The 25,063-nt window shown below is 37.5% G+C and overlaps 1 protein-coding gene across 3 annotated transcripts; it reads left to right on the top strand.

The window, feature by feature from the left end:
* Positions 1-130: 130 nt before the first annotated feature.
* Positions 131-22,223, top strand: C18orf63 (chromosome 18 open reading frame 63). Of its 3 annotated transcripts, XM_040695671.2 has the most exons (14): positions 131-3,827; positions 4,487-4,565; positions 5,058-5,114; positions 6,491-6,602; positions 7,956-7,997; positions 8,968-9,044; positions 10,331-10,440; positions 11,241-11,337; positions 11,437-11,522; positions 12,065-12,248; positions 13,634-14,674; positions 15,878-15,997; positions 17,238-17,324; positions 20,751-22,223. In XM_040695671.2, the coding sequence occupies exons 1-13, from the start codon at positions 3,694-3,696 to the stop codon at positions 17,292-17,294; spliced, it is 2,196 nt and encodes a 731-aa protein (XP_040551605.1). In that variant the 5' UTR covers positions 131-3,693; the 3' UTR covers positions 17,295-17,324; positions 20,751-22,223. The 3 variants fall into 3 exon arrangements, with proteins under 3 accessions (XP_040551605.1, XP_040551606.1, XP_040551607.1); XM_040695672.2 differs by lacking the exons at positions 4,487-4,565; positions 8,968-9,044; XM_040695673.1 differs by lacking the exons at positions 131-3,827; positions 8,968-9,044 and having other exon boundaries at positions 4,484-4,565.
* Positions 22,224-25,063: the final 2,840 nt, after the last annotated feature.

The raw sequence follows: 25,063 nt of genomic DNA, 5'->3' as shown, positions 1-25,063 counted from the left end.
CGCTACCGGCCGCGGATTGGCGAGCCACACGTAAAGGGCGGGGCTAACGATGTGGCCACAGGGGTGGGGTGTGCGCTCCCAGTCCCCTCCTCCCCGGGCGCGATCGGCGCTCTCTGCATGACCCGGTCACGTGCTCCGCCTCGCCTCAGTCAGCCAAAGGCGCGCGAGCTCTACTCCGCTATCTTCCCCTCAGGCCGCGCTCCGCTGTGGCTCCTCGGGCGGGAGACGGTGTTGGCGCCACGATGTGGCCGTGAGGGGGAGCGCCTCAGGGGACCGCCCCGCCCTCCTGCCGCAGGTGTGCGCTCACTTCAGCGCCCTCCCGCTGGTCTGAGGGGGCCAGGAGGGGTTCCCTCGCCTTCTCTCGGCGGCGATCTTCCAAGCACAGTTGCCCTGTTTTCCTTTAGTTTTATTTGAGGTAAAACCCAGCTTCAGAGCAGCTCTCTGTGCTCTGAGGAAAGCCAGCTACCTCAGGTCGCAGCGTCCTGATTGACTCCTTCAGTGGGATTTTAGGTTGTCTTTTTCTGTTGTTTGGTTGCTCGTTTTTTGGGAGGAGGAGGAGGGATTGCTTATTTGTTTCCAACGTAACTTAAGTAACATAAAGCTTACAGAGAGTGATTCAGGTGCTACCCCCAGTTTATGACAGCAAACCCAATGGCAAGAGTCCCTGTGGTCCCTCACAGCTTTGTGTAGCTTTCAGTGTAAATGAGGAGGTTCCCCATGCCATTGCCCAGGCTGGTATGAAAATAATAAATACTGCTTACCAATTCTGTGATTTCTCCGCCTGCTCTGAATGAAGATCAGTGACAGCCATTCTCTGACTGAAAGTCACCTTAGCATGAGCTGTGTTGGTTTAAAGATGGTGTGTTATGATCACTGCATTTACGGGTGTAATTCTTCCTGCACAGTCAAGATCTGCTGCTAAAGAAGGCACTTGGGTTTGTTTTAGGTGATTCCTCATTGGCAGATCTCTCTCACCTGGTACTTCTCTCTTTTTCCTCTTCCCTGAAGGAGCAAACCATCTACCAGCATTCTGTCCCATTAGTTTTTATGATCATTGGGAAGACATAGCTTATTCTGAATACAGCAAGTGGCTCTCACAGGAGAATTGTCCTCTCCAGAAAGCAAAGCCCAGGAACACTATAGCGTGCTTTACAACATCTTTATCACAAAAATCCCCACTTGGCCATTCAGAAGACTTTTAAAGTTTACTGAAAGCAGAGGACCCAGCCTTTCTTTTCTGTGTTTGCAATCTGACAAGATGATTTTTCTCCTCATTTGTTTGAAATGGCGCTTTGCCTTAAAGCTATAGCTTTTGGACTTATCTGATGAAGTTTCATGTGACTTTTCATGATTGCAAGAAGAAACTTGAGATGTGTTTTCCTTTAAGGATGAGAAACAAGGAAACACGATGTTCTTAAAAAATTGTCTCAAAACACCGATCTTGTGATTTTTCTAGAATTTGAGATAAAGGTTTTTTAGTGTTACGCTGTAAGTAATGCAAAGCAAAAAATCAGAACAGCAAAACTGTCAGAACTAGCAAAAACTGTTGAAATAGTTTATCAAAAAGCTTATCCAGTGTATAATTTATTATGATTTATACAATAGCAGATAGTCATTGCAGGGGAGTTGGACTAGCTGGCCCTTAGAGGTCCTTTCCAACTCTAAGGATTCGAGGATTCTATGACATGATCTGCTTGTCAGATAATATCTAGTGATTTCATAACATTTGGACAACAAAACTGCTTTCTATTTATTGATAACATCACCACTTCGGTAAGGCCATTTCCAAAAGGGGATTTTAGATTTGGAGGTGGGTAGGAGAACCATTAAAACAGCTGCTTTTGGTATGCAGTGCTGGTGGCTCCCCTTGGATATAAAGTAGATTTTCAACCTGCCTTTTTCTCTTTGGAGCACTTTGAAACCCTGCTGTAGTAAAGGGCCGTATTTTCTTTGAATAATGAAATTTTACATGTACTTTTTATCATAAACATTCTATTTTCTTTGCATTACACCTGGACTGTGCTGCAGTACATAGACTCATACAATAGGCATATAACAGAAAACCAGTTAATAACTGTAACTTTATGTTATTCACACTCTTGAAATTTGTTTGTCTTGCTCTTTCTCACTGACAACGCTATTTGAAGAGCAAGTTTGGGGCAAGGAAGAGATTCCTGTCTCTGCTCAGTGTATAGTTCTGAAATAGTTATTGCTATTTCAATTGTGTGGACTATTATGGAATGATAACAGTTTACATTGACTGCTCTCTCAGTCCGTTTGTGAGAGAAACAGCAAGAAGGAATAATAGGATCATGTCCTCTGTCTGAACTTCTGGCTATTTTGGTTCTTCTTTTCAATGCTATATAGAAAAATTCCAAAAATTACAGAGTTGCAGTAGGCCTGTTCAGTGTTACAGCAATCAACATGCACATGCTCTGCATTCTAACTTTCCATAAAATATCCAGTCACGTGTAATTCAAGATAATATTGTAGCCTGAGCCCCAAACTGCCTCATACTCTTGCATACAACATGTAGTCAGTAATTTCTATTTTAAGGCAAAGCTTAGGGTGTGAGATACAGTTTCATTAGGACCACCATATGCCTGGTCACCTTCCACTCCAAAGAACAGGTATGTTCTCTTGTTCTTTTGCTTACTGTGTTAGACCGTAACCAAGGTACCCACTGAGACAAAAATGCCATTCTGCATACCTGTCTTGAGTGTGAGAATAGGAAAACAACACAGCTTACTGCAGTTCTGAATCAGTACAGATTGCAGTGTTGTGTAAGAAAATACTGCCTTTCATGTAGGCAAGAATACAGCATTGACCTGTCACCTGAGGAGTGGTGGATTTAAGCAGGGAGTACACAAGTCTCCTGTAACACTAGGAATAGGTCTTTTTATGACTTGATGAGGGTCTCTCTCTCACTGCTGAGCTCCTGGCACTCTTACATTTTCTTGCCAGCCGGTAGGGGGCAAACTTCACAGAAGGATTCCTCAGCACTTCGATCCCAGATAGATTCCAGCCCAAACATAGACTCACAAGGTGAAAAGGATATTTTCACCCTTGTCTTTACTCTTAATATTTTGGTTCTTAAAAAAAGAAAATGAAGTATAATACATTATTTATAAGAAAAGTATGTTGAGTTGTCTGCTTTTGTTCACCAAGTCATTGTATATTACCTATCTAATTGTATGGGAGCTGTTGAATCACGGCCTGAACCTCTGATTGATCACCTGAGGCAAGCACTGAGTCAGCCACAGGAGCACAGGTGAAGGCAATTGAGCTGTGTGACCAGAAGGGGTGGAGCCTGGCTGCACCTCTCCTTGACCTCATTTAAGGGCTGACTGCCACTGAGGAAGGCTTTCTGTCTGGAGATTGCTCCTTGTGGAGTTTTCTTGAGCACCTATGCTGTTGAGCTTTTTTTTTCCATTTATTTCTGATTATCTTTTCCAACGTGGTGATCTTTCCAGCTATATGCTCTTAAAAGACCAGCCTAACTTCTCTGTATACTTACTGGTTATACATCTGTATGCTCATTGATTATATACTAATCTTGTCAGGGGATAACTAACTGATTAGTGGTTTACCTGATATCATGTACTCACAAAGTTCTGTTAATATGTGCCTTTAAAGAATGTAATTCATTCTTGTAAGATCCAGGTTCTGTTTCAGTGAAATCAACAATAGAACATGAATGACAGAAGGCATCAGTCTCTATTCTTTGCCGGCCTGCCAGAGCTGCAGAAACTCTGTGCCACTACAATAACACTGAGCCCCCAGTTGCCGGAAAGTGAGATGAGGAGCACGCAGATAAAAGTCTGCAGGTAATGAATTGTCAGAGTTTTATTTTCAGAAGCTACTGGTGTTTGCTATTCAGTGGTTTTATTAATGCAGCTAGAGTTAACTGTAATAAAATCAGCACAGTTCTTATTAGCAGTGAACAATATGGCACTTTTCAAAGTAATTTATGTTTTTGATGGGTGATGTGCTGGTTATTGGAGAAAAAAATACTATTATGTTTTTAAATGTCATCAGTTAGAACTAACAGAACAACCTACTTGAAATTGATGATATTTAAAGTTACTTTGTAAACATGCAAATTTGGAATGCTTTAGGTACATCTTTTGAGAGATTGTAATGCTTTTTGTAGGTTAAGGCAATGAACAGAATACTCAGAAAGAATGTGTACATTCCTTAGCGCTCACAGAATGTTATTCTTTTCCCTGTAAAGGGAAGAAATGAGAAATTCTGCCAGATGGGATGCTTTGAGGCAAATCTGTTAATTTTCCAAAGGCCTGTGATCTTTGTCTTAGACCACTGTGGGTGGGTTAACAGTAAGTAAATTGGATTTGTTTGACACATTATGCTGAACCACTGGAAACGGATTAGAAATCACATGTTGTCTTTTTAACAGTAAGAAAAAAAATAAACTAAAAATGGGAGCTTATTTTTGAAGTATTTTCCCTATTTTTTAAATCTACAGGCAGCTAATATTCCTGTATCAAGATGTCCTTTCTGCACCTGTTATTGGAACATTAAATCAAATTTCAGTTGTCATGGCGGTTAGTAATCATTGCATAAATAAGTATATGTAGTTACAGATATCCACACATCTTCACAAAGGGTTCTGTTTGAGCACCAAGAATAAATTACATAATTTCAATCACGCTTCTACCGTGCATTAGTAATGCAGATGACAGCTTAGGTAATTTTTTCTTCTGGGGAAATGATCTTTTTAGGTGATGAACCTCTTGTGGAACAAAATTGACTTGGTAAGATGCCACAATGAGAGCAGCAGGGCCACGTTCTTCTGTTTTATTTTGGGCAGTCTTTTGCTTGCTTGGTAATGCATCTTCATCAAGAAATGGGATTAGAGTATGACAAACACCTGAGTGTATTTTAGCTGTTATTCCCCTTTAAAGTATAGAATGAGCTATTTTCTTTAAGTACTCCTCAGTTTGCTTTTCTAAGGCGGGGATACCATAGGGCCAAAATGTATGATTTGATGAAATTCTCTTCTATTGCAGACTTTTGAATTTTCTTTTTTCTTTTAGATACCATTTTACAAATCAGGATTATGTGAAGCATATGTGGAGAGACAAGGAGCTACTGTAAGTGCTGGAAGGTGTCTCAGTTCTTCAGACAGTTATATTTCTCTGTGACTGCTGTTGACAAAGATGGGTATTCTTCACAGGGCACGCAATTTACTCTACAGAAGGGAAGTTTCAAAGTTTTAAAGAGAAGCCCATTCTGTTGTCAGAATTTCTCTCATGAATCTGCATATAATAAGTATACTCAATCAGTTAAAAGTTTTAAGAAACTCCCTAAGCAATTTCACTAGATTCCTCTGCTGTAGTGGGGTCCTAATCCTGTTCAAGAGCATTCACATTTGACCTCGAGGCAAAGACAGACCAAAGAACCCTTCTGCTGGTGTGAAGCTACCTGCATGTCCTGTAGGTTCTGTTGGTGAGGTGTTCAGAGAGCTGAATCTCTCCCCACTCATGTTTTGGTTCTCCTCATCCCACATAGGATCAATTGTCTCAGAAATCAAACTAAAGCACAGAGAAGAAATGGAACCCAGAAGCATAACAGCATGTTTCAGGCCATTCTGCACATGCTTTACTATCTTTTAGTATGCAGTGTTTGTGGGTTTTATGAATGTACGTGTAGATGTACTGAAATTGCTAACTCAAAAAACTGATTGCAATCAAAGGCAGTAGCTCTGTCACAGCCAGTTGTAGGTATTTTTTCATCCAGAAGTGAAAATGTGTATCTGGATTTTTGAGATACATTATTCAAATTAGTTCACCTTGCAAAGCTGACTACCTTAATTTTGTGTAACAGACCTGTCATGGTTAGATTTTTCAGCACCACCAGGTTTATAGTAACATCTATGTTTAATAAACGTGTGCTGTAAGTATATCTTTGCAGGATCTCATTAGGAACATCCCCTTAAACATGTATTTTTTTTTCTTTTTAAGCTTTTTTCTTTTTTTTTTTTTTACCTTGACTAATGCAACTACCAACAGCACACTATACAGGACAGAGTCATATGCACAAGTAGTATGGCAGATGAACAAAGCTGCATGCGTGAGTTGTTCCAGCGATTGCAAAAGAAGGTCTCTGGTCTTGAATACAAAAAGAAAGTTAATATATGTAAGTTTTGGAAGCTGTGGCTATTGTCTGGAAGAATATGTATATCTAATGGATAACTCTGTACACTTAGTTTTCTCCCAATGAAATTATAATCTCTATGGAAACATTAAATGAATTGTAGTGCACCGTACTTTGAGCCATGAAATCCAGATATCTACATCAAATACTGTGCTAACTTGTAGCTACATAAATGAAAAGAGGTGTAACTTACCATGGAATTTGACTAAAGGTAACAGTAGTAGTACCTTTGCTAAAGTTTTGACTTAAGGCTTTGCAAAAGATGCATTAAATACTTTCTTTTTTTTCCCCCTTTTCTCTCTGATGTTATTAGCTGGAAGCACCGCAAAGAGTTAATCCAGCCATTCTCCAAACTTGCCTCTCCTACACACTCACAGCCAGACTTGCACCTAGGTGGAACAAGGCTGGTCATCTCCTGGTGCAAGGTATTTCACTTATCCAGATTGGGAAACAAAGATTTAGTTTTGTTTATTATTATTATTATTGCATTTGCTTTCCCTAATTTAACCTCTATTATTATTTCTTTTTTCTTTAATTACATTTTCATTGTTTCTTTGTTCCTTTATTCAAGTTCAAAATCTGAAACATAACATCCTCTTTCTTCATCTCTTCCTTTTTATAATAGGCTAAATAATTATTTTAACCAAATGCAGCATAAAGATTAGTCATTTCCAAACCAAATATTATCACAGTAGTTCTGCTCACAAAGCAGTGAAATTGCTTCTGACAGATTCTGGTGATAACAGGCAAAGTATTCACAGGTGGGCCAATAGTCACATACAGAAGATTCAAATTCACTTGACTAGTGAAGATGATCTTTGGCTATGGAGCACTTCCTCTCAAGAAGCAGCCTAGGTCCAAGAGATGCTCTTTTAGTGGCTGGCCCTTATATGAGCCCAGAGGGGCTCCACTCAAGGTCCACTCCATCTAGTCACATGGGGAGCACAGGAGCAAAAAAACAGTGTGCCTGTGCTCCTTGGATCAGCCCCACCCCTTCATCAGGCACTCAATCACCAGGTCAAGCCATGACCTAACAGTCTCTACAACAGTAAATGTCTTCTAAGATCTCTGTCTGTTTTTCAGGTTCATGCTGTCATCAATAGAACTTTTGTGCTTGATTATGGTTTTCTAGTACAGAAGCATTTTTCTATCGTATATCCCCTTCTACTCATTTTTGTCTTTCTAGGTGGAAGTTCTGTTGCCTGGTATCTCTATGCTGTGTAGCATAACTGTAAAGTATAAAAGCATGCAAAGATTGATGTGTTTCAGTTACTTTGGTGCACTCATACTAAGCAAAGCAGTTGTGTGGATGATTCAAAATATACACTGAGAAAAGTGCACATGCTGTTTTCTTACTTCCAGCCACAGTATTAGCAGATCTTTGTTTTCAGTGTCTTCAGAATATGCAGTTCTCTGAAATGAGCTTATTCAGGAATAATGGATAGAAGGATAGATGGTAGCTCATATAAAACTGGCTTCAGTGAAACTTTGGCAAACAACAACACGCTCCTGGTGCATGCAGCTTGCTTAGTCATACATATGTATTGCTAAATTTGGCAAAATTCATGATAGATGTTAAAATATATAGTAGTACTATGCAGCTTTGATTTTGAATTTGAGAAATTTATTAACTCTTTAGTCAATTATATATATAAATTCCTTCTTAGAAGAAACAAAATCTGTGAATTTTTGTCCATTAATATACTTCCATCTAACTTGCTTTTTGTTTATTTTCTAAACTATTAGCATCTTAATGTTTATCTATTTTGTTTATTAAGGAAAAGATTTTTTGTCTCAAATGGGAAGGCAAAATGCAGTTGGTAAGTACGGTTTCTGTTAGGAGTAAGCTTGTGTGAGTAAGGTGTAATGATGTGAACTTAAGATGGAAATGATGCCCCGATCTTATTACAACATGATCTTTTTTCATTTTTCATTCTGAAGTAATCTCAGATAAAACAGACCTGATGGCAGATTATGTTTTCTATGTAATTGTTGTCAATTTGTCTAAACTCTTGAAAAATTACCCACAGTGAAGTATTTTTTCTACTATTAATCTATGGCCATAGATCAAACCCTACCATTAAAACATTGTTTATTACAATTAAATGCACTGGCCTAAAATTACAATGTGGAAGCCCAATAATAATAATAGGTAGGAGAAGGAATGAAAGTGACTGTATAGGGTTTGCAGTTTGCAAAACTAAAGCGTGCTGCTTAACTATTGCAGAAAATACAAAACTAAATTTAATTTTTAAAACTCCAGTATAAAAAATGAAAGATTACATTCTGGGATATTGAACTCAATTTACAACAGATACATATTTTGACATCAAGTTTGCAGCAAGAATATATATTTGGAAGTGTAATACATTCAGTCTCTGCACCACAGGCGGGTGAATGTTCCAGAGAGACGTCAGCAGGTGCTTGCCCTGGTCATATAGCCTGTGATATTATGCATGTCTGCATGCGTAATACTGAGCTTGATGACTCAGTACAGCCAATGGTTATTTTTATGTTAAATATTTTTGAAAACTGGTATTTTTATACCAAACGTACGGGTTTCAAGCTCCCAGTTTCATGGATGGCCCTGAGTTCACAGGGAGATGTGTAGATTGCAATTAGTCGTTGGGTTTATTTTCATTGTTAAAATGCAATTAATTTTTATTTCCATGCTGGGATTTGTTTTTTAAACTCAGTACTTTAATTCACAATGGCTTTAAATAATCATTTGGTTTAGCAATCTAACAGTTATAGTTCAGAACAGGCCTTTGGTCTTTGTTTTCATTTTAGTTCTAGACATCAATGTGTCAGAGACACAGCTTTGCATCAGTGTGGAGGCTTGCTCAGTTCGGTTGCCACCCCCCGAGGTATAACACAGTTATATTTTCTATGGCTGTATTTATCTTACTAATCTTTATCTTCATTTGTGCTAGGTGACTTACGATTAGTATGGTGGGGGTAGAACTGCTTATTTCTAATGTATTAATAAGTAATCACATTGATTAACTCTATACAATCATTTTAAGTGTGTAACATCCATATTTTTTTATATCGAGGCATACTAGCAAGCATACCAAGCATCTTTGTAATACAGTTTCTAGACTACCTTCTAAATTTCCATCTAACAGTCTTTTCTAAAAGCCATTCACAATCTCACTGTAATAAATAACCAGTTTGAGTAACGTTACCTGTAGCTTCACTTTTAATATGTCAGCACTGTGTATAAGGTAAATGGATGGTTTCTTTTTTTCTGGAATTTGCTGTATTTTCTATGCAGCTTCCAAAACACAGGAACAGCCTGTGTCATGCAGCTTTATAAATGGCTTAAGAAGTAATGGTTGAGATTAAAAAATTGGCCATGTCGGTACATCCATGCATACAGAGGCATATTTGTCAGACTTTCTGATTACTTTCCAAAATAAGTATTTTGGATGCAAAGTATTCTTTTTAAGAATAGAAAAAATAAGATTTCTTTTGTGACCTAATTGGGCAGCATAAATATTAATGCTCTCTATGTGTAATTTTGAAATTGGATTAATAGGAGGGATAGTGGTGTGGCTTCATTGTCAACTTGACTATTTGAATACTTTTCTGAAACAGAAATGGACTGATTTTCTTATCAATTAATAAATGCAAACCATTGTAGAGCATGGAAAGAGAAAATGTTTTTTTTAAAATCAGTGTGTTAGATTGGCCCCAACAGCCCAATTTTTCCTTTTTGAGGATGTTTTTTTTGACTCCTCACAGGGTGAAGCTCTGTGTCTCTAATTCTGTTGCTGGGATCTTGGCACTCAATTAGGCAGAGTGGCATATGAAGTTCCTAGGCTGTCAAACACGAGTTTCTGAGTTTAATTTTAAAAACTACAAGTGAGCCAGTTCTTAGTTTGAGAAATTTGTTCTTTACCCTTATTAACACACTTAATTTAAATCAGTGAAATTTAAATGTTACCTTTAAGCCTTTTACCCATGCTTTGGGAAGCGTAGGCTCTAACATAAGGTAGTGTACAATTTGCTTATTTCATAAGCAGTCTGTGAGAGCTGATAAATGATTAATGTTTAAACTCCAGCATATTGTGATATACAATTAGTTTTGATATTTAAACTTTGTACTACTATAGAGATATTTGCAAATAACTTTTTTTTCTATTTTAAGCTGGGAGACTTTGATATTTCGGCAAACACCATAAAGCTGTTTGAGAGCAATGAAAACACAGTTATTGACAGTCATTCCATATTAACTAACTGGTGCTATGTTTTGCCAAGGTAGGTGTTTTTTTTTTGTTTTTAAATTCCAGCAGAAACAAACATTTCCTGGAACATTTGCCATTCAAATTGTAGATTCAGTACTAGTGATAAGAACACACAAGTTTTACATTCGGGAAATTTTAGTTTTTAGGTCTCAGAGTTATGGAAAATGTGAAAGAAAAATCAGTGAATCATAATTTATGTGTTTAAGTATTATTTCAATTTTAGTAGTCTCTTTGCTACTGTTGTAATGTTACTTTTCTTTGACTATAATTGTAGAAGAAAGTGTAAATTTAAGATAAAAATATTTTCATCTCTGCCACAGACTGTCTCAATCCTCACCTATGATTCTCATCGTAACGGGGTCAGAAGTAATGACACATTTTCATTTGTTCTTCGTTCAGTGGTAGTGGGTATTACAGATGAGAGCAATCGGCCTTGTAGGTTCCGAGCTCTCTTCTGTATTTCAGCAAACATTGTTATTGCTCTGTTGTAATCTCATGAACTAAAGATGTTGTTATTCTCAAGTTTTGAGAACTACATAAATGCTTTAAATACCAAATAATTATAGAATCACCAAGGTTGGAAAAGACCTACCAGATCATCCAGTCCAACCATCTCTGTCACTAATAGCTCCCACCAATCCATGTCCCTCACACAATGTCCAAATATTCCCTGAGTACCTCCAGGGTTGGTGACTCCACCTCTTCCCTGGGCAGCCCATTCCAGTGCCTGACTCTTTTTTTTCAAAAGTCCAATGTATTTTCAAATGAGCTTTATGACATCTTTTACAAGCATCTTTTTTCAACTGTGCACAGCATGAAAATGGGTCAGATCATAAACATCAGCCGTATAATTCCTCCAGAATCTCCTTTCCACTCATATGAAGAATTTCAGATGCACTGGAAGAATCTGGTAAAAAGCACTGTCTTTGTGTTTTCCCTCTCTTCCTTGTGTTTATATTAAACTTATATTTGTAATGCACATTTGTGCATTTTTCTCTTTTTTTTTTAGTACGGCTATATTCTTCCAGAGGATATTGAGGAGAGAGAAATATACTTGAGTGTTTACTTCAAGCCAATAGGAGAAAGGTTATTTACGTATCCTTTGTGAATATTTTTGTTGCATGTTCTCTACTACTCTCCTAGCTGAGACCTAAATTTTCATTTTTGAATGAACCACATTTTCTTCTTCTACAACTTCATAGAAATCAGTGGAATTGTTTCATTAGTCAAACTGAAACAAAGCATTACATCTGCTTGTGCTAGAATTGAGTAATAGGAAGTCAGATCAGGTTGCCTCACAGTTTCTGTATGCATGATACTGCCAATCTAAATGGTGACTTAAAAGGAACAGTTTAATACTATGCGTTGCTTCTGTAAAACTATGACAAGCAAAGATTTATTTTAGAGATTTTCTTGCTAGATAAAACTAGACTAAAAGTTGTGTGTCATTATTGCAGTAGGGTAGAATGTTTGAAGTCCTGTAACTTTGTAAGCTTCGGTCACTTAAAGTAGATGCTTTTCTTCACCTTTTTGAAAAAAAATCTTTAGAGGTCCTTTATGTTTTTTTCCTAAGGGAAAGTGGTTCTTAATTGTGAAAATACAAAGAACTTTGTTACGTATCCCTGAACACTATTCAGGTACCCTCTAAGATGCATTCGAAGTCAGCCAGTGCAGTATTTCCCTAGAACAGATTCAGAAAGTGTGTTGACGTCTTTTATTTCCGACGTGAAGGCTAAGTTTTCACATCTGTGTGGATTTCCAGTAAGGATGACAAGTAAAGCACTTTATGCTACACAGGAACTCTCCCGGACCCCAGTGTGTGTAAGGTTTTTGTTATTCCTTTTTTTAATAAAAACACTAATTGCACGTACTCCGTTTGTGGATTGAAGTAAGCTTTGTCATATTCAGAACTCAGTGACAGCATGAATGCATACTTTTTACAACGATTAACTTTTTAATAAATGTGCAATGTGTCATTATATTTCTATTTTACATTGTCACATTGTTGTTCAGTTGACAAATAATTAAAAAGGAAATTAACATTAGCTTTAGAATTATAATAGTATTAATTTGTTGCCATCAATATTTGCCGTTCCATCATCCTGATTTTACAGTCAAGTTTCCAGAACTTTCCCACATTCCTTCCAGAATAATAACAATTTTAAAAATATTCTGCAGATTATTTGTAAAAAAAAAAAAAAAAAACACCTACGGAAAAATTAAGTTGTGTAAACTTAAGCATTTAAAAACACTCCAGCTGTTAGATTTACTCTGGCTGGTGATGGAAAGGAGGCACAACTCCCTTAATTGCTGTTTTAACAAAAGCTGAGACTCAAATTTCTTGGGTAGCAGTATGTGAAAGAAGTAATTAAATCTGAACAAAGAATACCGACAGAAATTGCAGAGATTCTAAAAAAACTATAATCCTCTTTCAGAGCACAGTTCCCGTTTGTCTCTTTGGTGATCAAAGCTAGGATGGTTCCTCGTTGTCATCTGCAGTTTTTATAGGCATCCAGACATCTTTTGTTCAGAATACAGATGCCTTTATCAGTCCTAAGAGACTATCAGACAAAATCTCTGCAGACCCCTTTGAAAGGGCATTGCCCAATTGGTAATCACTAAGCCAAACTAATAACAGACATTTCACATGGTCTGGTAGTGACAAGACAAGGAAGAATGATTTTAAACTAAAAGAGGATAGATTTATATTTGGTGTGAGAGGAAATTTTTCACTGAGAGGATGGTGAGGTGCTGGCACAGCTGCCCAGAGAAGCTGTGGTGCCCCATCCCTGGAGGCACTCAAGGCCAGGTTGGATGGGGCCCTGGGCAGCTGAGCTGGTGGGAGGGAGCCCTGCCCATGGCACAGGGTGGGGCTGAGTGGGCTTTGAGGACCCTTCCTACCCACACCATTCTGTGATCTTGAGTCTATGATTTTATGGTAATGTCTGAATTTAAGTATTTCCTTCTGAGAAATACAATATTCCAACATAGTTTATAAACATAAAAACTAGGAAAGGAGAAAACGGATCTTCAGTTATGGTTACAATTAAATATTGTTTAAAAATACAAATGGTTATAAGTCAAAACAGGAATTTGTATGATTATATATTATGATGTGTGTCACATATATATTGTATAGAGATGCATTAAGTGATCAGATTTTTAAACCCAGTTAATTGCGTTTAGCAGCTCTTCTTGTATTGCAGGAAATGCAATCTGAGTCTATGAAATTGGCTGGTGAAATGGTTTGTGTAGTATCCCTGACCCAGACACCTCCAAGGAAGCCGGCTTTGCCTATTTCTTCCTCACGCAGTACGGAGAACAGCCACTGGATGGAGCATTTGATCAAAGAGCCAAAACCGCACTCTTTTTCAAGTAGCAATAGAAGTGCGGAAAAGATTAGCGTTGAAGCAACTGAGAAGTTAATCAATAGGCAAATACCAGGAATATCAGAGCTACCGCTTAGCAAGTCCTTAGGAGTGCCTGGAAGTTCAGCCTTCGAACTCCCTCCAAAAAAGATCAGCAAAATTATACCTATTTTCAAAGGAAGGTTGATGCAGATGAATGGAAACCCCACAGATCAAACTGATGGGAAGGAAAGAAAAAATGTTGAAAGACAATCACCAGTAAAAAGTGCTAAATTTTCTGTGTTGACTGTTTGCAAGTCCAGCTTAACTCAGGTTTATAAACCTGCTACTCACAGCAACTCACTTCAGATAATTACTGAGAAAGCATATGTAAAACAAGATGTATCTGTATTTCAGTGGAAAACAGAGTCTCGTGGACAAATGATTAATTCTGATTCTTCCAGTAACTCAGCTGCAGGTTGGAGTTCAAGTGAAGTCAGTCACAATAAGGCAAATTCTCCTTCCTTGCTTAAGAATGTTAGGCCGGTGCTTCAGAAATCTGGCATCAGTCCAAACCTAAATACGTATGCATCTTCCACTTCCAATTCAAGAGGGGGTAAAAATTTTGCAAGTCAAAATACCATGCAAGTTCTCAGGAAACAACACCAGTCAAAGAAAGTACATTTGCAGATTCATAAAGTAGAGAATGAAATGACAAATTCCAGTTTACCACAGCAACAAACAAAGAAATCAAATGAAGGACCAGGGTTAAATATTCACAAATCCATCTTAAATGATACAGTGTGCATTGCCAAAAGTGATGAAAGCAAAGCATCCTACCGTTCTAAGAACTGTATTGCTAAGACGACCAGTCTTCATTCCAACTCTGTCTGTGGACAGGTACAGTAAAGAACACTCATTATCACTGGTTCTCATAAACTCAGCATATTCTGAAACAATGAGTGATAAAGAGGATGACTTTCATCATGTTCTACCATCATTCCCAATATAATTGTCTAAAATTTCTACTACATATATGAATGTTTTGAACCAGTGCTACTCTTTTTGTTCTGGAAGGGAAGATGATTTACTTTGTCCTTTGAGATAGATTTTTTTATTTGGGACTTTTAAGGTGGAATAATTAGTTTTAATTTTTTTAAAAGTTTGTTCTATCAGTTTATCAAGAATTGTTTAAGGGTGATATGGTAAAATTTTCAGTGTTCAGTCAGTGTAAAACCATATTAACGAGCAATCCCTGGGAGGAATCTCAAACCTCATTGATTGTGTGGGGCTGCCTGCAGTGTGTATAAAGCAGTGCTCTGTTAGACAAACATGGAAGGTTTTGCAAATACAAGTTTAATATAAATCTTGTTAAAAGTACAAGTGACAACGCAAAAGATTCCTACTAGGCATAAGGAAAAAAAAATCTCCAGAGTGAGAGTAGTTAAGCACTGGAACAAGTTGCATGAAAAAGTAGAACTCTTATCTGTTCAGGTTCTTAAAACGCGACTGGGTGAGGCCCAAAGTCATGTGATCTAACTTTGAAGTTATCACTGTTTTAAGTAAAATTTTCAACTAGGTGACCTCAAGGCATTCTCTACAATCTGAATTTTCTGTGATTCTCACTGCATTTAAATAATGCAAATAGCTGAGCTGATTTCAGTGCAATTTTTATGGGAATGATGTCCCTCAGATAGGACACACGGATGAAATGTGTTGTGCTTCTCACTGTTTTCACCTATAAAATATAATGTGGTATCTTACGTCGTGGCATTTTTTGCCGTTCCATGTGCACAGTTTTTCAGATTTATTCATAAATGCCACACCACAGTGAATTAAGGGTCATAAGATTTTTGCCATCTAACAGACATGTTTTAGCTTCTAGAGTGACAAGACATGCAGCAATTGCTAAACAGGGTAAGTCAGGATAGCAAGATGAAACCTGATTTGAGGAGCAATGAGATTATAATTCACACTGGTTGCAATGGATATTACAGGTCACAATGCATTGTGTTGGTAAGATCTGATTGACAAAATACTGTGGGTTTTTTTGTTTGTTGTTTGTTTGTTTTCAAATGAATGCATAAACTTATATACTTTAAGATGTTTACAGGAAACAAATATCTGACATATGATGAAACAGTGACCTCAAAACTGACTCACTCAACGAAGGAGAACAATGAGGAAGCATCTGTAAAGAAAGGTTCTGCCAGAAAAAGACAGGTAAAAGACCCACACACGTACACCCTTAGTCCAGTCTATGAGAACTCACATTAAGAAATGAAAAGGAAAATGTAAGTTTTATCATTTTATCATGTTCTCTTTAAAATGGAAGTGAAGAAATATTACTGAGCCCGCTCTCAGTAAAATTAATCCTAATGATCAGTTATGCTAGTATTACTTCAAATGTGCATTTTACCCTTTTGTCTCCTGCAGAAGTTAGTACTAGAATGAAAGCTTTAATGATGTTACATAACGTAAATATATTTCTGAAGTAAAACTGTACAGACAAAAGTTCTGTCTAACTTAACTATGGGTATTCTTATTGGTTGTGTAAACGTTACATGCATCTTACATGCTTGAATTCAGCATTACTTGGGTAGAAATGAACTCCTAAAGACTATTTATGAATCGATGTGGAATTTTAAAAGGTATATTTTCTCAATAATTTAATCTATTTCAGACGTTTTATTACTAGAAAGGGCAGCAGCAATTAAATAGGTTCCTAATACCAATTGTGTTTTTTGACCTTTTTCTCTAAATTCTGTTCTAATGACAATAGTGTGTAATTTAAATTCCTCTTAATTTTTTTTCATTATTCTTAATTATTACTTGTTTTATCTCTAGGCTACACTTCTGCTTCTCAATGTCAGTCCTTCAAAACTCAGTTATATCTTCCATTTTGTTCTCTTTAGTCACAATCTTAATGCTTTTACTATCTAGAAATTAGGCTGATGAGTAAGGAGTGAGTCTAAAGCCTCCAAAGCTCGGTACAGTTGTATTTTCTTACATAGATACGTAGGTATTATCTGTGCTAATAGCCAACAGAACATACTGTGCAATCCTTCTATAAAATAAGCCAGAAGGGGCATCTGTTGCACACACTTTTCTCTGTTTCCACTCAGGTTTCCTTCCCTTTTATGTTTTATCTCAAGCAGTCAATGACCATTTGAGGTCTCATTACCCATGCATAGTATGAAGGGTCTTTGCACTTTGTATACCAACCTGAGCCCTGCAAGCTGCTTTAGGGAGGTGGCAGCAAGTCCTTGCTGGCTGCCTGCCATGCCCACACTGCAGCACCACTACTGCTGGCACCAGTGAGTTGGATGTGCAGATAGATGTAGGGGAGCCTCGGCTGGAGGCTCAGGGACACTCAGAAGAAACTTTTTGGTTGAGCTGTTAGCTTGTATTACTGCTTTGTTTGTTTTCCTGATTTTTTTTTGCTTGTTTGTTTTGTTAACAGAAAGAAGAAGGTTACTCAAAATTAAAGAAAGTCAAAAGAAGTAAGCCTTTTATTTAGGATATAATGGAGTACTGAAGAAAATTCTGGGTATGTTCATTACAAAGTTAAAAAATGTTTCTCATTATTAAAATAATATTACATGTCTATAGTAACCTTTGTATTTTATGAATTATGATATCAATTGTCTCCAAAGAAATCACTTTACTAAACAACTGGCTTCTAGAAGAAAATAAAGAGGTAGCAGAAGCCAAGGTTAACTGGAACAAGAAGCCAAAGTCCTTGGTTTCTTTGGACACCAGCAAGTAAAGCATTGCTTTTTTTTTTCTTTTTGTTACAGAAAAAAGCATATTCTAGTACTGAGAACTTGGCTTTAATTTGTATCTTGACTGGCTCTTTATCTTTTAGACTAAAATAAACCTAATTTTTTTTTGCTGCTGAATTTCATTTGAACCTCAGCTAAAGTTAAAACCATAAACCATTACATTGGGTCTATCTATGTTATTTAATACCACTACATGAGATAGGGTAGCTAAACGCTTTTGTGGTGCCAAGATCTAATCCAAGGACAAAATGGCCTGTCATACAAAATGAACAAAACTTAGTTTTGTGGCCAGATATTTGAACCCACAGCATGGATCATTACTGATAACTGTCTTTCAGGATAGAATAAACTTTTCCTGTGAATATTAAGGATACATATAACGTATGAAAACCACTAGTTTTATTGCTCTAGTAGCATACTGCACATTATTAGGAGTAAAATATGCAGGAAGGAGCAAGTCTTTCCAGTTTAGTGTTTTAAAGATAAACAGTAATATATTTATTCAGAGAAAAATATTGGTGTGTGAACACAGTGGTCACACAGACGCAACAATACAAAAATATAAGCATTATGCAAATCAAATAGAAAATATAAAAATTAAGAAAAAGCAAAATATAAATGGTGTGTCTTTTAATCTGGCTTTTGGCTTCAACATAAATGCTAACAATTAGCCAAATATGCATGTTGTCTCAGAGGTATACTTTATGTCCTTCTATTAGTGTGGATAAATTCCCTCAGGTGAACATTACTGTCAGTTGTCTGCCTCCCTGAAAGAAGTCTGTTGTATGCATAGAACATTTTCATATAGGGTCTTTGTATTCTGGTATTCAGCAGATCTGCTTCTGGATCTAGCATTTCATCTGCCCTGTTTTAGTTTCAAAGCCAGGCAGTTGAGGCGTGTTTCAGCGTTTCTGTTTCAGCAGATTGAGTATAGATATCTGTATGTGCAAAGTTTCTGACTTGTTGAGAATTGACAGAGGTCATGTTCCTGAGAATGGCCAGAACTTTAACTTTTTAACATACATAAAATTGCAACTTTCTTCTTATTTATGGCTTAGACACCAAAGGGCCAAGATGATTACTGTAGGTAAAGCATTAACGCTGGATAACAAATCGTCATCCATGAAGTATTTATCACAGAATCATAGAATTGAGTTGGAATGGACCTCTAAAGGTCTCATAGTACAAGTCCCGTGCAATGAACTAAGACACCTACAGCTACATCAGATTGCTCAGAGCCCCATCCGGCCTGACCTCAAGTGTCTCCCGGCACAGGGCATCTGCCACCTCTCTGGACAACCTGTGCCAGTGCTTCACTACGCTCGTGGTAGAACAACTTTTTCCTTATATCCAGTCAAAATCCTCCGTCTTTTAGTTTGAATCCATTCCTCTTTGTCTTATCACATATTTAATATATGATTTCTAAGAATACCATTGGTATGAATTCATCATTGGCATTGGTGATTTAGAAACAAAACTACAGCTAAAATAACTTCTGCTGTTGGATCAGTGCCTACAATTTCATTTCTGAAAAATTTTGCTTTGATTTTTCTTTATGATGTATTACTGCACTTGCATTCAGAGTACATGCTTTTCCTCAACACTTGAGAATTACTTTTAAGTTTCCAAATTTACTGTGCAGCAAGAGCTGTAGGTGAGAAGGTCCTAGAGTGGAATTCAGTGATGTAGTTGACAAGAATGACTTGGATCTTGTAATTCATGACCATAAAAGCATTATTTTCTTTTTTTTACAATTATCTTCTGAAAAGGGTTGGTTTGTTACTACTGTGCCACATTCACAGCCTGTTAACTGCTTGAGGAATTCAGAGTAATTCTAATTTTCTTCCCAGTTTTACTGGAGTGAAAAAAGGGGATATGTTGATAAAGCATATAAGGTGTCATGAAAGAAGCACGTAATATTTTAAGAACCTTAACATTTAATGCTAACACTAAAACATTCTAATTCATTCTGTCTGTATCTGTATGTAGACAATCCCCCCCTCTCTGGGGAAGAACATACTCAAAATAGCAGAGCTGGAGTTCTCAAGCCACTCATCTACAGAATACTTCCTGTAGCTCTACTCCTGTGCTTTTGTAGAATACTGACCTTTAGTTTTAGTTGCCAAATTCCATTTAGCAAATGAGAAGCTAAAAACTCATCTGAGAGAGTAATAACACCAATATTTTATATGCAAATAATTTCTACCATTGATGTAAGGATACTGTATGAGCACAACTGGAATTAAGTAAAAATTCTCAGCAGTTTTGTATATGAGGGCTGGAACACTATGAGATCGTTTCTTCTAAAACTGGATTGCTCCAAGCCAACATTTAGGAATTTTTCTTGTAATTCAAACAGTATAGCATGAAACTTAAACAAAGTCATTTTTCAAGCACTTTCTTGGTGTAAAATATAAAGTTGAAGTAATAACTTTGTTATATAAATGTAACATAGTCTGGTTTATTGAAGGAACACACAACACAAATTTGAAAACATTTACATGGAAATTATATGTGGTGAAAATATTTGTATTTTCATTGAAAGAAAAATGATTCTGGACATTTTTTAATCTCTCAAAGATAAAGCAACTTATTTTATAATGGACGAAAGCTTACTTCCAAATCAGTTCGGAAATAACCTTTGGGCTGTATGCATTAGTAAATTGTTAGAGCCTTGCTCCAAAAAGTAGGTGTTATCACGTTACCGCTGTTATCCTGCCTATTTTTCATTGCTGCAGGCTTGTTCCAAATTGGGGTTAATCCAATTTACTGCATGGTCAACTATTTCAAAATGCTGGAGAATGGTTTCTTCAGATTCTGTCTCTTACTTTTCTGTAGGGCTAAGGCTTCATCTCAGCTAGTTAAGAAGCTGTGAACACACTTCTGCAATGGAAATTGCTGCCTCCAGAACCACAAAAACAATATTCTGAGGGATTTAAATTTAAAAACCCAAATGTTAGAGGAAAGACAATGTTGAGTATGTGTCAAGGACAGATTTTTCACTTCTTGTGTGTAAAAATTTAAACAAAAGAAAAAAATAGAAAGAGCATGAATTATCTAGATACAGACTTTGTAAGGAAAACACAAATACGGAGATACACCAACTTTTGTTTGCATATTAGCTGTGCAGTTCTGAGTTGCCTTTTGATTTCTTTTGTGATCTCAGCTTTTTTTATGTTTTCCTCATTCAGGCTTCCAAGAGGCCATTAACGTACTTGAGAATCTCTGAGCTTTGTGATCTTTACTCTGTTTATGTCATGTCACTGCTACCTGTTTCTGGATGAAAAATTGAAGGTTAAATACATACAGTCAAGTGAATCCATATGTCGCCTTCTACTCCAGGCAGTTTAGGTTAGTAATCCTCAAATGATTTTGGAAATTCAGCTAATTATTTGGAATTCTTTAATCACATTATGTCTGTCCTAGCACTTGCTTACATGCTCGATTGCTGTTCCAAGTTATTTTGAAGTTTCAAGTCTGTATTTTTATATCATCATTATATTTAATGACACAATTGTTTGCTATGAAATCAGCATCTCTTTGTTTCACCAGTAAAACATTCCTAAATAACTTCTCCTTGTCAAATAGTTAGAAAATAAACACTGCAGATTTTCTTAGTTAGGGAACGGTCTCAAGGCTGGATTTGATTACAGCTTCTTTAGCTGTAGCTGTCACATCTTTTAGTGAATTTCCATTCTCACAGACAAAACTACTGGATATAAAGGATTTTTAAAGTCCAATTCACAACACCATTCTTGAGCAATTCATGCAGAATATATATTGCTGCCATTTAAGTAATTTTATCAAAACAAATGTAGTTACAAAAGTAATATAAATTATTTTGGTCCCGTTGTTGTTGTTTGTAAGCAAATATTATTGTGTTACATGAAAATTAAGAGGCGAATGACAATTTCTAAACTCAAACAACAGAAAACTGTAGTATAACATTTGCTTTGATAATACATTGCCAAAACCTTTTTTTTTTTCCTAAAGGAAATGGTACGGTGAGACTTCACCTGCTTTATGAGAACTTTGTATATTGTCACAGTTGTGTTCTTATTTGCCTCATGTTTCACATTAGGATTTTTCTTACCTACGATGACAAGTTTTGTTCATCATTATTTATTTCAAATGGAAAATGTTAGCATAGCTCTAATTTAATGGTGCCAGCATTTAAAAGAAAGTGAGCACTTCAGTGACTTGTAAATTTATTGCATACAATATAAAAAAACTAAATAACACAACACACAAAAAAGAGCAATGTACTCATCAAGAAACCAAACCATATTTACATAGAATGCAAACTGTTATACAAAGCCACTTTTCAAAATGCCGTGGATTAGTTATTCTTTCATAGGTTTATTGAGATGTAATCTGTCTTTTTCTGTCTCACAATATGGAAAAGCTCCTGAAAAGGTTGCCTTTATGCTATGCTATATAAACTTGTGCTTCCTCTGGTCTGTCTCCTATAGTTGCTATTTAAGTGCTGCCTGTTTCCAGCATTTGCCTGGTATCTTCTTATTAATGGAAGTTATTCTGCATCATTCTTGTGTTTCAAAATGTTTGCATCACTTTGTGTTATCTAATATAATACTCCAAATCGTGGAAATACAGTTATTGTAGATCCAGTTTGTTCCACTTCAAATAAACTGCTGAATAATTCATATGTGGTAAGTGGCCAAATCCTTTCTAGTCTGTGCTGTGGGTGGGAACCTGTTACTCTAGCTCTCCCAGCCCTCCTCAATATGCAGCAATGTGTTTGCTACAGAGTGAAAATGCACCAGGTGTAGGAGTGGTAGTGGAAATGCCGCTGATGAGGAGGCAGGGTTAGTGCTGGGGCTGCCTTTGCAGTGGTTTATCAATGCTGAAGGGATCTTCACTGCTGCCTTTTGCTGTATGTGGAGTAGTGTTAAGAGCTTCTCTCAGTTCCTCCTGTAATGAATTCCCACTAGCTGGGCAATGCCCGCACTGCCTGGGGTCACCTGGGGCCTCTGACTGTGATGTCTGCAGGATGGATTTCTCAGGGGGGAAAGGGACAGACAGACTCACCCACCTGCCCCAAAATATCCTGATGTGCATCAGTAACAGGTGGAAATGTTAAAAAGTTAAAGAAATCCTCAGGAGTCAGAAAATGGTCGGAAGATAAAAGGCAGAAGATATTGCCCACCCTTTGATGGCTACTGGGTTTTATCATTTTGTACGGCTCTTTCACCAGTTTTTCTGTCTAAGTCAATTCAGACTTGCATTTGACAAAGCTTTCTCTGTCTGCACTATTGGAGGATTCAGAGGACTACAGCTGAATTATCTGTAATGAGTTTACATTGTTTAGTAAATATGTGCTTCCAGAGAGCAATCTGGTGTATTATACATGTTTTCATAAGTTGTCGGTGTCCTTTTCTTCCACAGATGTGACAGATGTAAGCCAAAGGGACTTCTTACATTCTTTAAACTGGCCTATGCTCAATCTCCATGTCAAATCTAAACTTAGAAGGTTGCAAATTATTTAGTCGGGGAAGCTTGCTATTCAGTTCTCTTGGTGCAGGGTTTGTACCAGCTTGTGTAAATAGATGGGTTTAAAACAGTCAGGTTGAAGCCCCCTCTCGCTGTATCACGGAGTAGTGGAGTGAATGGAGTAATTCAAGGACTTTGGGCCGCGTTGCTGATCAGCATGCTGGTCCTCACTTCGTGGAGAACCATGAAGAATTTCATGGCACCTCTCCTATTTGTTCAGGAAAACGATGTGTTGCAGCTGTGAAAAAGCTTTACTGTTCCATCTTGTTGCAAAGCTGTAGTTTTGCTAGTCTGCACAATGCAGAGCAGCGGCTCAACCTCTCACCTAAAAATTTGCAGCCAGGATGAGCAAATGTATTTTCCCTGGGATCTGCACAGAACTGGATGCAAACTCTGAGTAGCTTAATCCCCCCAGGGCAGCATTAGATTCCGGGACAAAACAGCCTTACTTTGCTGGAAAATATGTGCAAATTGTTCCCAATTCTATCAGGAACACACGTAGCTTCTTGCAATGATCTTACTGTTTTTCAAAAAGAGTGACAAATTTATTTTTAGGCTCTATGTAAAAAAGATTTAAGCTTACTCCAGTGAGAGAAATTGAAAACTGTTGGAAGCTGATGCATCTGACCGTTTTGCAGAATGCATCTCCTTGTTGTATAATACCTTTGACAGACAGACAGTGTGAGTGCAGCCCAGCTCAGCTGGCTTCAACTGCGTATCTGTGTATGAATTTACTTAAATACTATTAAAGTATTTGAAGTGACCATCTGGGTAGAAGTGCTGCAGCTGAACTTCACTGTAACTAACCAGAAAGCACACGCTGGCCCAGTGAAATGCATTTTCCTTAATTACACAAGATGCTGCAGCAGATTTAAGCAAGTGCAAAGATTGGCCTTACAGAGCTGCTGCCCACCTGACTCAGCTCAGCCTGCTCCAGCAGAATTGGCTCAAGCTGCTCATGTGCCCCAGTGCCTTCCAGAATGAAAGTTATCCCATGGGGAGACGCTACAAAAGGTGCCTGTCCCAGCACAGTCAAAATAGATACAGATACCTATTTAACTTTTTATGTTACATTTGGGATTCTATTATGCAACAGTGATATTTCAGGTTGGATATTAGGAAAAATTTCTTCTTCGAAAGAGTGGTCAAGCGCTGGAACAGGCTGCCCAGGGAGGTGGTTGAGTCACTGTCCCTGGAGGTGTTCAAAACACCTGTAGATATGGTACGAAGGGATATGGGTTAGTGGGCAAATGTTGGCAGAAGGTGGATGGTTGGACTGGACAGTCTTGGAGGGCTTCTTCAATCTTGGTGATTCTACGATTCTATGCTTTTATTATAAGTGGAGCTACACAGCTGTGGTATACTTCAGAGGAGGAACATGGAGCAAAATTCATCCTCCGCTGAAGAGCAGGAAAAGGGTGAGATGTCATAATTCAAACTGATACTGTGTGCTTTTTATCTTCAAAAGAAAAAAAAAACTACTATAAAATGAATTTCATTTCCTTTTCTGCCATTCATTCAGTGGAAAATAATAAAGAAAAAAGAAAAACGGACCTTCTATAAATTAAATGTCCTCCTGGAGCTCATTGTGCATCTTGTAGCATATATGACCGGCACTGTAAAGAGCTGAAATTTGTGTAAACTCAAACATTTGTTAACCATATACTTTACGTAGTGCTCTTTTTGTTGAAAGAAAGGCTGAAGTAAGACTCAGTTCCAAAGAGTGGGAGATCAGACTTCAAAGGCTGACAAAAGTCTCTATTCCCCATCCCTGGAGGCACTCAAGGCCAGGTTGGATAGGGACCTGGGCAGCTGAGCTGGTGGGGGGCAGCCCTGCCTACAGCAGGGGGTTGGGGCTGGGTGGGCTTTGAGGTCCCTTCCAACGCAAGCCATTCAGTGACTCTATGAAAAGCATTTCATTTTGTATCAAACCTCGCAGCTCCTGTAGGAATGCCCTCACAAAAATGCCACCCAGAGAAGCCAAACACTTGGT

Source organism: Gallus gallus, chromosome 2 (genome assembly GCF_016699485.2).
Source record: "Gallus gallus isolate bGalGal1 chromosome 2, bGalGal1.mat.broiler.GRCg7b, whole genome shotgun sequence".
NCBI classification, from domain to species: domain Eukaryota; kingdom Metazoa; phylum Chordata; class Aves; order Galliformes; family Phasianidae; genus Gallus; species Gallus gallus.
The sequence above is the reverse complement of the archived record's forward strand: the minus strand, read 5'-3'. Positions and strand labels throughout refer to the sequence as shown.

Bases quoted from the DNA above. Each gene is read 5' to 3' on its own strand.
- C18orf63 (XM_040695671.2), top strand. From the start codon at position 3,694: ATGAATGACAGAAGGCATCAGTCTCTATTCTTTGCCGGCCTGCCAGAG. The intron at 3,828-4,486 runs GTAATGAATTGT...TTAAATCTACAG, and splicing joins ACGCAGATAAAAGTCTGCAG to GCAGCTAATATTCCTGTATC. The intron at 11,338-11,436 runs GTAAAAAGCACT...TTTTTTTTTTAG, and splicing joins AGATGCACTGGAAGAATCTG to TACGGCTATATTCTTCCAGA.